Source organism: Malaclemys terrapin, chromosome 7 (genome assembly GCF_027887155.1).
Source record: "Malaclemys terrapin pileata isolate rMalTer1 chromosome 7, rMalTer1.hap1, whole genome shotgun sequence".
In the NCBI taxonomy this organism is placed as follows: domain Eukaryota; kingdom Metazoa; phylum Chordata; order Testudines; family Emydidae; genus Malaclemys; species Malaclemys terrapin.
In genome coordinates, this window is record NC_071511.1 from 94,451,704 (window position 1) to 94,464,297 (window position 12,594).

Below are 12,594 nucleotides of genomic sequence, written 5' to 3' on the forward strand. Positions count from 1 at the left end.
CTACAGGTAGTGGTGTAGGTGATTCTGTTGCACAGCTTCTCTCCTCATTCATTACTCGTGGGCTAATGCCCCTCACCTGTGGAACTTGGAGGTGGTCCGGTCTTGTTGCTAGAGGCTCCAGGACTAGGCTCTGCCCTTCAGCTCAGGCCCCTCCAGATTTTCTGTCTCTACTGGTGGCACAAGTTGGTGGTTCAGTTTCTCCCAACCACTTGGTTTTAAAACCTTTGTTTTTAATTCATTTTTGTGCAGGTGTGATTTTTAATCCTCCTCCTCCTCCTCCTTTCCTGGATTGGGTAAATAGCAGCATAATGATTTAAAACACCTGGATCTGCAGCTGGAGCACCACCTTTTCAGACTCCTCTGCCCTTTGCAGGACAGCTCTGCCATGCCTGAGTAACATCTGACTTAAATTTAAGCAGTGCCACTGACATGAGGCAGCACTTACAGGCTTTACAGAGGGTGAATTTGCCCTGCCTGTGGCCAGCCAGCTGACACATGCCCCTGATGACCTCTGACAATTTTTGTGATTCTCCTATCAATTTTTTCTATTTATAAAATGAGTTTCTCTCCACTGTTGCTGTGCTAAGAACTTTCATAAACAGAGGAAACTGGTTGGCTAAATTAGTAATGGTATTTGTAATGAAGTATCATCTACAGGCCCAAATCATGTCAAGCTAGGAGCGTTTGAGGTAGGTGCTGTGCAAAGGCATAGTTATACACTGTCACACCTAGTCCTGGATTTGTGTAGACCAACCTTTGTAGCTACGTAGCAAGAGCCCCACTGATTTTAAAAGGGATCCCATGGACACAAAGGTGTGCCTAAATGATCCTATAGAAGAATCCGGGCCTAAATTAAGTCAAGAAACAACAAATGGGAAGACAGGGGAATGTTCTGTTCCGGGGAAACCCTGAAACTAACTAGGCACAATGTTGCCTAATACCCAATAACAGTAAAATAGCAGACAAATAACTTCCTTGAATCTTTCAGTCATAGTTGAGCAGGTAATTCCAGACAAGTGTGATTTATTTATTTTAAGTTCTGCCTTACAATTGTTTAATGTTGCTGAGTGCTATTAAACTGCCACCATTTCCCACCATATATAAGGGTGAAACAATCCATGTATGTCCCAAAAATTGTTTGGAAGATAATTTTGTTGCATTTCAGAGGATTTCAAAGTGTGTAGTTTTAAAGCTTTCACAGAGTAAGTATCAACATGCACACAATACATGGAGTGAAATCCTGGCCCCTTTGAAGTCAATGGGAATTTTGCCACTGATTTCAGTGAGGCCAGGACCCCTGGTTTTTGTAATGTTTATACTTTGGTGGATTTTTGTGTTGCAAAACATTGTTTTGTTAAACGCTGTTGCAGCCTGAATATTCAGATTGACTTTGCTATGCATATTAGTACATACACGAGTGTCCTTAGTCCTCAAAGAAAGGGTACAGAGTTAGGTATAAATTAATAACTGCAGTCCATATGTAATGTTAAAGTAAAAATGAGCCATCTGATTATCAAACTTAATTTGTGGACTAAAAGATAAGTGAAATTGTGGTTCTCTACTTAAAATATTAACTAGTATTTCTGTTTAGATGGCCACTACACAATCATTTAGAAAGGAATACCCCTTAAGAAAACAAGTATCAACTTCAAGTACAAAGTCAACTCAGAAAAAAGATGGAACCCTACAAAAGCTTGGAGATTTCTTTCAAAGTTCTCCTACAATTATTCACTCCAAAGGTTTGTATAGAGCAAACTAGAAGACCTCTCTTTTTCTGTGATTCCTGTTAGAAAAATGTAGAAAGAGGCCAAGTGGCTAAAGTAATATATTGGCTTGCAAATGTGGCATAGTAACTGCTTCACAAATGCAATGTATAGCTGTTTGTTTTGCAGCCCAGGTTCTTCCACAATTCTGGACATCTGGGCCACGTTCCTCTCTCTCTGCAGCTCACAAAGGTTGAGCAACATTTTGGGCATGGTCTGGCCATACCCTCTCTGCTCCTGCTTGCTGCCAGATTCTCTGCCGCCGCAGCAGTGGACAGTGACAGTTTCTTTTGCTCTTGCCCTTCTTCTAATTTAACTTTTCTGTCCAGATTTTTGGGCAGTGGGGAGCAGTTGTTCTCCCTCCTTGATATTCCTCCTTCTCCCTGGGTCAGTTAACCCTTCAGGGGTTTAACCCTCCCTGAGCCTCTGCTGCAGTGTCTCCCTTCTGGCTTCTCTGCCCCTCACAGGCATGGCAGAGCAGCCAAGAAAGTACTGAGTTAAATCCTAGCGGTGCTCTATATGTGAAGAACCCTTCCCAGGCTTGGCAGAAACCAAATTGTGCCCAGCCTGCACTCAACCTTCCGTCCCTAACTCCGCTAGGTCCCAGGGCTGTGAGGCAGGCAGGCGGGCGGAGTCCCCTACACACCGAGGCAGCCGCCGTATACAGTCTTTCATAAGGACAAGTCCAGCTCCGCCCACATCCTGCATTCCTCCCAAAGGTGGTCTCCGCCTACCACATGGGTCAGGACACTTTTCTACCAATCCTCTGCACCAAGCTTCATGCGACTAGTGAGGAGCGCCATCTCCACACACTCGATGTGAGGCGGGCTCTGGCTTTCTACCTCGTGCGGACCAAGCTGTTCAGAAAGTCCTCGCAACTGTTCGTCGCCTCGGCTGAGCGCATGAGAGGCCAGTAGATTTCCACTCAGCGGCTTTCCAACTGGATCACTTCGTGCATCTGCTCCTGTTATGAGCTGGCAGATGTCCCCTCACCGCCCATTGTGAGGGCGCACTTGACCCTGGGCGCAGGCTTCGTCGGCTGCCTTAGTCACCCACATCCCTATACAGGACATCTGTAGGGCTGCCACATGGTCTTCAGTTCACACGTTCACCTCGCACTATACGATAGTCTCCCAAATCAGAGATGATGCCAGGTTCGGCAGGGCAGTACTTCGTCCCGAGAACTTGTGAACTCCTACCCACCTCCAGACGGTAGCGCTTGCAGTCACCTATTGTGGAATACACATGAGCAATCACTCGAAGAAGAAAAGACAGTTACCTTTTTGTAACTGGTGTTCTTCGAGATGTGTTGCTCATGTCTATTCCACATCCTGCCCTCCTTCCTCTCTATTGGAGTTGTCTGGCAAGAAGGAACTGAGGGTGGGGGGACCGCACAGTTCCCCTTATACCATGGCAGGCAGGCGCCACTCCAGGGGATGCGGGGGACACTCCTCCCACCCCCCCCCACGGGTACTGCTAGGGAAAAAACTTCTGGCACCAGTGCATGTGGTGAGCACGCACACCTATTGTGGCATAGACATGAGCAACACATCTCAAAGAACACCAGTTATGAAAAGGTAACTGTCTTATCTCAGGAAGTACGTCCCAGGGGACCCCTGCAGAATAAAGAGGGGAGGCTTGTGGGGCCACAACTCCCTCCCACCTCAAGTCTTAAAGTGGGTCCTGAGTATTCTGGGGAAAAAACACAGGTCTTTTAATCAACCTCCCTCCCAAGTCAGCCAGGATGGCTTGGATAATGAATTCCCACTCCTCTCCCAGCAGGGGAGGATTCTGAGACAGACCTCTTGAGAGGACTCTAGGCCCTAGAGAAGGTAAAGCCACAAGAGGCCTCACCAAAGCCACAGAGACCTTCTGCATTCCCAAAGCACGCAAATAAGATTATTAAAAACTAAAAAGGGAAAGCAAAAACCCAAATAATCCAGAGCTAAGAGTCCTTTGACTCCTCCCTCTCCTCTACTGAGGAAGGCAAGTTACCTGGTTCAGAAACCTGAACAGCCTTCTATAAGCCTCAGTGTAAATTTCTCCTCTCAAAATCCTCCCCTTAGGCTGCAGTATCCCTTCACTCCTCCTTCAAAGAACCAGACGGATAAAGGCAAGCCTATTAACAAGAGCAATCTCAGGGTCTATAAAATTCAAGAACCGAAGAGCTCTATTGCTGAGACACCAAAGGTTGATGCTCCTATAGCATTCCTGACCAGGGACATTATTATTCCCTCCGAAGGGGAGTTCTACCCTAAGGAACCCATGGATAGAAAGATGAAGCCCACTCTTGAAAAGGGCTCTGAAGCCACCTTCACCACCCTCCTGTGTGTCCCTGGCAGCAACCTGCTTTGCAGAAGTTTCTCATTTCTGGCTAGAAGATCTCAAAGCCTTAGGGTGATCTTTCTCCTTAACTTCAGCTCCACTTTAAAGAGTCTTTCTAGCAACCACAGCATTTGTAGCTGAAGCCTCAATGGATGCAATGAAGTTCTCCGCCTGAGCCATGGCTTCCACCTCGGAGTGTGGATATTCACTCTAAGCAGGTCCCAAGCTTGGCCAAGTTTACAGGCTCCCTCCTTTAGGAAAAAAGCTGGGATACAGTGGTGGTTAACAATGCAGCAAATCCAGACAATCTCTCTCCTCCCCACTAAGCATCCTCGGGAGACACTATAGTCCAGCCTTCAAACAGAGGAGATCCTTCCCTTGTCAGCACAGAAGTGCCAGCAAAGGGGCAACAGATTTCCAAAGGAACAACAGTGGAATCACAGTCCAGGGGGAAAGTCATACATAAAATCCACTTTGACAGATCACATAGCTTCAGCTCTGGGAGGAAGCCTAAGGGGACTGATTTCCCATTTCCTAGCGGAATGGTTTTCATACATCACTGACAAGTGGGTCAGGGAGATAGTGAGCCAGGGATACTCCATCGAGCTGCAGGCTCTGCTCCATCTTTTCCTTCTTGCAGTCACCCAGCTTCAACGACCATGTAAAACACAATCTGATCCAGAACAAAATATATCCGCTTCTGGATATGGGAGTTATATAGTGTTCCCTCAGAAGAAAGATTCCCCAGGTTCTACTCCATCTTCTTCATTGTACAGAAGTACAGGGGGTGGGGAGGTGTCAGAGCCATTCTCAACCTCAAAAGTCTCAAGTGGAGGAACAAAATAAAGTTTCAGATGGAGACCCTGGCTATGGTCTCATCCTTGTCCCAGGAGCACTTCTTGATTTCAGTAGATGTAACTGACACATATCTCCATATCCCAATCAGACTGTCACCACAGATTTGAGGTTCGCCTGCAGCAGGAAATATTAACAGTACCGAGTACAGGCCAAGTAGGAGTGTTCGTCCCCCAGGGTTTTTAAAAAGGTGGGAGTGGTGGTGGCAATAGCGAGACTCAGGTTGCAGGGAATTCACCAGTACCCTCGATGACTACATGATCTGAGCTCCATCACAGTCAGCAGTGCACAGGATTTTCCAAGAGCATGGCTTCGTCAGTGCCAACAGAAGTTCTCTGGTTCCACACAGGAATTTGTTTTCTTACTCCCGAGCTGCAGGAGGCCTACTAGAGCACTATTCCTCCAACTGCTATGATTCCTGGTGTCGTGCATAGGGACGCTCCATGGGCACAATCACGCATTAGTATGAATGCTTGAAAACTTCTAAAGATGTGGGACCATAGAACCTGTACTTGATGTTCTGGGGTAACACAGATGTTTGACTTCTTATAATGTTGGTCGCCCTATAACAGTGACTGTAAAAGCATGCCCGTCTGCCTTCCAGATCCTTTAATCCTTGGAACCAATGCCAGCCTGGAGGGCTCGGGTGCTCATTTGGAGACCCAAACAGCCCAGGGCATCTAGAGTGAGGAGGAAAAGGCTCACAACATAAAGTTCCTAGAGCTGAGAGTAATTAAGCTAATTCTGCAGACGTTCCAGCCCACCTTAATGGGGAACCATTTCCTGATTCAATCAGACAATATGACTATGGTCACCTATTTAAATACCCAAGGAGGAACAAGGAGTCCAGCATTACACGCAGAAGCAATGGAAATTAATAGGGTGGGTGGAACAATTCCCCCTTTCCCTTAGAGTGATTCACATCAAAGAAACCTGAACCAAAAGGCAGACTGGCTCTGCCAGCCCAGGATTAACAACTTCAAGTGGTGCCTGAATCAGGAGGTTTTCAATTTCATCGTTCAGATGTTCGGCCTCCCCAACCTGTTCGCAAACTGTATGAAATGCAAACAGGCCAAAATACTTCACAAGTGAGGCAGACCCCAGATCCATGGGGACAGATGCCTTATGACACAGTTGGCCACAGGTCATACTTTACACATTTTCACTCTTTTCCACTACTAGGAAAGGAAGTCCAAATATTAAAAGAAGAACAGGCAACGGTAATACTGATAACTCCTCATTGGTCAAAGATCTTGGTTCTCAGACCTGATGGAGCTGAAAGTCCACCTTCTGTGGAGATCAGATGTCCTCTCATAAGGTCCTCTTCTTCATCCAAACTCAAAATGATTTCAACTAATAGCCTGGCTATTGAGAGGGAATCACTAGAAGGTCTCAGTCTGTCCTCCAGTGTCATTAAAATATTGCTTTAGTCTAGGAGAGTATCCACACTAAAAACACACTCTTCTCTCTGGTCCAGATTCAACAACTGGTGCCAAGAGCACAATGCAAATCCCAGAAATCCAGGAATTCCAACCATTCTGGACATTCTCCAAGAAGGAAGAGACAGAGGCCTTCAGCTCAGGACCATTGCGCATGAGATGTCTGCTCTTAGTAGTGTGTTTTCAGGATCCTTTGGCTCCCTGGCAAACAGTCCACAGGTAACCAGATTCCTTCAAGCAAAGTAGCCAGATCTGCAATGGGATCTTCTGCTAGCTTTGAGGGCCCTGACAAGCCATCCCTTCACACTTCTGACTTCAGTGTAGGCCTTTAATTTATCCATTAAGGCTGGTTTCTTAGTAGCTGTCCTGTCTGCCAGGCAAGCATTGGAGATGGCAGCCGTATCTATACAAGAATCGTACACATGTTCTATGAGTAGAAGTGGTGCTTTTGACACCAGAATCCTTTCTTCTGAAGGTAAATTCCTCCATCCACACTTCAAGAAGTTGTGCTTCCGTTGTTCTGCCCAAAACCACAACTGAAAAAGGCATGGCACACCTTAGATGTCAGAAGTCTATCTGAAGTAAACAGAATCCATGAGAAAAATCAGGTTCCCTATTTGTGTCTTTCGATCCGAAATGCCAGGGACTCAGATTCTAAGTCCTATTGTGGAAGCCTACAAATCACCAGAGGCTTCTGTCCTAGCAAGGATCAAGGCACACTCCACAAGATCCTTAACAACCTCAAGAGCAGAAGGAGCAAGTGTGTCACTTCAGAAATTTGAAAACTGCCACTTCGTCTCCAGCATTAAGAACTACAAGGTGGACCTTCTGTCTTCTACAGAGGCCTCCTTTGGCAGGATGGTGCTGCAGGTGGGGCCCAGAAATAATACAGACTCTTGAACAAGCTGACAAAAAGGGGAGTATTTCTTTCCTACCAACTTTTGTTTCATAACCCTCCCTACCTCTGTTTTACTGCTTGCGACTCCCCAAACATCCAGAAGTGTGGGAGATGCTGGGAAGCAAAATAAAAAAATTCTTCTTGATGATTTTCCATTCTGCTAGCAGCATCTTCCACAATACTGCCAACGCTGGACGGCTCATGAGTCAAGGGTGAGGTATTGGAAGGGTTACCATATGACCATTTTCTTTGGTCTAATGTACATAGTAGTTTTATCTCTGGAATATTTGTTAATGTTATGCAAATTTTATATTTGGGAATAACTCATCTGGCAGCAAACAGGAGCAGAGAAGGCATGGCCAGACCATGTAGTGCCAGAATGCTGATCTGCCTCTGTAAATTGCAGAGAAAGGAGAGCAGCCCAGACATTCAGAATTGTGGAGACGCTGCTTGCAGAAAGGAAACTTTTGGTAGGAAATTTTCTGTTCTCTTGAGCATACTTTATCAGCCTATCCTAAGTTTGGCTGTGTTGGATGTAAATGAAAAGCACAACTATTGTTTTATTTTAGCTTTTCTAGTTTAAAAACAGAATTACTGCCCAATAAAGCATCGTAAGATGAATAAAGTATTTGCCATTCTTTGTTGTTTGTTTCTTATAGTAGTTGTGATCAGCGCTTATTTTATTAGGCAATGTACAAACAAAAAAGACAGTCTGTGCCCCAGGGAACTCTCAATCTAAGATTCAGTAAAAATGTAACAGATAAACAGTGGGGTGGGAGGACAAGATTATAACTAGGCTTGGAAGTATTAGATTTGTATCGATAAATGTTAGTAAACATTGATTTCACCGAAAAATGCAGCTTGAGAACTTATTAGGGTTTGATTTTAAGGCTATTTACTTGGTTTATATTTTGATGTGTGATTTTGACAACTTGTGTTTGAGCAGTTATAAACTTCTAACTTTTTGTACTCTACTCTAATGTCATTACATTATTCTCTGAGTCCTCTAAGGGATGATTTTTTTTAAGTGCTTTAAAAATTGATAGTCTACATTGGAAAAAAAAATTCTGCATGTGCATAAATTTTTCAGAACAATAATGAATTAAGTTTATAATAGGGCATGATTCTGAAATTTATTTCACCTGGATAGATAAGAGTAATTTCAAGGAAGTCAATGGGATTGCTGTACAATTGACAGCGGAATCAAACTCCGAATCTGTCCCTTCCTAGGAAGTGAAAAAATTACTTAATTTCTTAATTTGGCTTAATTTATTTGGCACAAGCAGGTATGCTGTAATCCATATTTTCTAAATCTCTTAAAAATCAAATGTGTCTATATAGTAAAGCAAGGTTTTATTCAAACTATTTCCTCTTTAAAAACCTTTTCAGCTGTGATTAGAGGAATATATTATAGCTTTTTAAATATTCCCTTGATTCCTTCTAATAAATGCTTTTTGTTTAAAAATAATATTGATCAAAATAAAATGTCTTGTAGCAAAGAAGCTGATTGCAACAATAAGCTCCCCCAAAACTACAGAAGTGGAAACTCACAAAGCAAAGGAGCTCAAGCCGAAACGAACTAAGCGAAAGCTGTACTCAACTGACATTTCCTTTCCTTTAGACATTCCTGGTGATATGGTAAGTGACATACTTTCCACACACACTGCAGTGAGATAAGTTAAGTCAACCTAAGATATAGTCAATTTACAAAAATGAGTTAAAAATAGTGACATGTACTTCAGTTCCCCCAACTCCACTTTGCCAATCTTCATGGTTTTACAGACTCATCTTTTTTCTCCTCTTGACTCTCCTCTCTTTGCAGCTGTTTGTAAGATCTATATAAATGGGAGAAGCTGAGTTGCTCTACAGGGGATATAGTGAAAGTGCTGCCAAATGCACAAACTGACCCATTCCTTTCTCTAATCATAATTGTTTTGGTGTGGGGCAACAGAAATGTTTTCAGCTATTGTAGTTAACAAGAAGATATTTTTGTTTTCAATTGACTCTATCAATTTAAATGTAAAAGGAAAATGATAAATGGAAATGATACCTATAACTAATTAATGAATAAGGAAAATGCTTGATTTAAACCCTGAGGATAAGATTCTGTGCTGCATCACTAAGACCACAGGCCTGTCCAAGCTATGGAAGTCTCCTGGAGCTGCCCTGTGATTTGGAGCAATACCTAGAAGCTCCACAGCCTTGCATGCTGGGCACCACACGGACACATCCCTCCTAGTGCAGTCCCTGACATGTCCCATATGCCAAGGCTTGCAAGAGGGTCCTTGGAGGATAGCCATATGGCTCTCTGAAGTTCTTGCACTAGAAGAATGCTCCACCAGCTGGAAGCAGGGCTTTTAAGACCCCTTTATTCTGCTCTGGTCCTTTTCCCCATTGTGAAGGGGCCACAGCAGGGAGTGAGGATCTCATTCTTATGTCTCAATCCTACAAATTCCGATGCAAATGAGTAATCCCATTAACTTTAGTGAGAGCAGTTTGAAGGGGGGAGAGGGGCGCAGAAACTAGACTGCATAGGATCCAAGACACTGGACAACCCAGGGAAGGTCAAGGGAAGATTAAACTTTTTTGTTTTACATATTGTATGCAGTGGTGGTATAGCCAAGTCAGTCCCAGGGTATTAGAGAGACAAGGAGGTTGGTAATACTTCACTCACCGCGTCTCACTTTTTTTTTTTTGGTGAGTTAGTACTCAAAGTTTCCAATCAGAATGGTTTCACAACTTATTCTCACATTAATTTCTATGCAAACATAGTCTGACATCCTAGTCTTTGCTGGGATTTCCCCCCCCCATGAAATTTATGGGGAGTTCTATATATTGACCTAAGACTACAATGGATCCTTTAAAAAACATTTAGTAGCAATATTGTGCAATTTATTATGAATACAGCTCAGGGACACTAGAAAAATGGGTGGGTGTTTTATGCAGCTAACTGCATGAATGACATTGACATGATTCCATATTAAACATTTATCTGAGGAAAAGCAAAAATAACTTTCAAAATGTCTTTTTTTAGATTGTTATGGATCAAAAGGAAAAGGAAAGTGATCATCTAATCATCAAGCGACGACTGCGGTCAAAAACAGCAAGATAAATGGTCATGTAGAAGCATGTTTATATAATTCTTAATCAGGTCATATTTCTATTGTATTATTTTCAGTTGATTGTATATAATAAATTGTAGCTCCTTTTATTATACTCGTATTCCCTCTGTATAGTTTCTTTTGTTTTAAACCTTCAGAAGTACTGTATAAAATCACAAATCCATTAAAGCTGAAATGTAGTTCAAAAAAGTTTACACATCTGTGACTTGTTTTATAACTTGATGTCTTTTTAAAAGGGTCCAGGAATGCCACTCTTAAGTGAACATAAGAACGGCCACACTGGGTCAGACCAATGGTCCATCTAGCCCAATATGCCATTTTATGACAGTCACCAATGCCAGGTGTTTCAGAGAGAATGAACAGGCAATCAAGTAATCCTTCCCCAATCACCCATTCCCAGCTTCTGGGAAAGACAAGTTATATAGGGAGTATATCTGGTACTCAACCATGTAATCCCTGTGTGTGTGTGTAATAAATAAATAAATATATATATATAAATAAATAAAAAAAATAAACACACACACATACAACCTCTATAAGGCATAAGCACAATACACTGAAGAATTGTTACTCTTGTCAGTCACTTAAGCAATTTTCAAAGTTTTACTGTTTGTGCCAAGATAGTGCTCAGTATGCTACAAATTAATGTTGCATACACCCAGCTCCATATGCCTTACTATTCACTAATTCATAACACATTTTCTCCTTATTCTGTTTTTCCCCTGCATTCTTAGCACATGCCAGAAGCCAGTAGAAGGTATTCTCAGACTTGGATGATAACCTTTTCCCTGACTCCTAAACCAAACTAGAGGAATCTCCTGGTGTAGAGGAGCGGACTCACCCCTGCGGCAGCGCCTCCTGCTGGTCACTTCTGGGAATTAACTCACCAGCCTCTGGAGCACCCTCTGCAGGCTGGTGATCTGCCTTGTCCCTACTTCTGGCCCCTGTGTCCCTCTCAGGACCCCAGTGCCCCTTGCTCTGGGTGCTCCCCCCTGGCAGTACCCACACACATGCTAGGTCTCCCCTCCCAGGGGAACCCCCACCTCACAATAAGGCTACTGCCAGTCACCAACTAGCCCCCACTCTCTGGGGCAGACTGCAGTATAGGCCACTCATCATCAGCAAGGTTGGGTTTGAACCTGCTGTCCTCTGCAACCCTCATACCCCTTGGTCTCCATAGGCTGGAGCTCCTCAGCCTTTCCCCAGCCCTGCTCCACTACAGGTACCATGTCTCAAGCTTGCTGCAGCCAGGCCCTTCTCCCTCTGAAAGCAGAGAGAGACTGCTGACCTCTTGACTCCCAGCCTTCTTATACAGGCCAGCTGGGGCCTGATTGGGGCGTGGCCCAGCTGGGGCTACTTCCCCAATCAGCCCAGTAGCTTTTCCCTTTGCCCCAGCCCTCTGCCAGGGCTGTTTTAAACCCCTCAGGCAGGAGTGGGGTAACTACCCCGCTACACCTGGTCACATTGTGCCCATCCCAGAGCAACCACCTTCTTCACCACTCATCAGGACTAGGCTAGTATATGGGGAGGAAGAGGTTGTTGGAAACTGGCTAGCAGCTACTATGTATCCTAATTATTTCCATGACTACATGTTACAGTGATATTACAAACACAGATTTATGGAGCAGGATCAAAGAGAATGGCCAAGTAAAATTGAAAACCAAATTTGAAAATCCCTTGAGAAACATCAGAGATGTGGGGAAAATTCCTATAGCTCTTTCAAAAATTCCACATGGTCTGTTGTTCCTGGTCAAGGAGAAACCGGTCTGCATGATAAATGAAGCAAGAAAGGTTAGTTTTTGAAAGACACTCTGACCTTTTTAGTACTCCATCTATAACCAACTGTATTAGCGGTGGCTCAACAAGAGAAAATTTGTTAATTACTGGTAAGTTCAGTGCTGCAGAAGACACTAGTTTGACTTCCAAACTTGGGGTCTTATTGCTACTATGCTCATCCTTAGGTGAGGGACCTGGGATTCAACAGATGCTGACCCGGGGATGTATGTGGGAGGAAATACCACAGAAGTGGCATTCTCCATCTCCTGTTCCCCGAATTCTTGAAAATCCTTCTGACTGATCCACAACATGGAGGAAAATCCTGCTCCCTCACCACAGTACCTCTAGGGTTGGGAGCTGGAGGAGTCAAGCTTACCATAGGGCTGATGGTTTACAGAATGCGAGGGTGGAGGAGA

The 12,594-nt window shown here is 43.9% G+C and overlaps 1 protein-coding gene across 3 annotated transcripts in view; it reads left to right on the plus strand.

The window, feature by feature from the left end:
* Window positions 1-10,565, plus strand: part of KIF20B (kinesin family member 20B) — a 96,723-nt gene extending 86,158 nt beyond the window's left edge. For all 3 annotated transcript variants that reach the window (XM_054035254.1, XM_054035255.1, XM_054035256.1), the window contains exons 32-34: window positions 1,592-1,739; window positions 8,776-8,918; window positions 10,315-10,565. In XM_054035254.1, the coding sequence (XP_053891229.1) occupies window positions 1,592-1,739; window positions 8,776-8,918; window positions 10,315-10,392 (369 nt within the window). In that variant the 3' untranslated portion in view covers window positions 10,393-10,565. The remainder of the gene's footprint in view (window positions 1-1,591; window positions 1,740-8,775; window positions 8,919-10,314) is intronic.
* The last annotated feature ends 2,029 nt before the right edge of the window (window positions 10,566-12,594 follow it).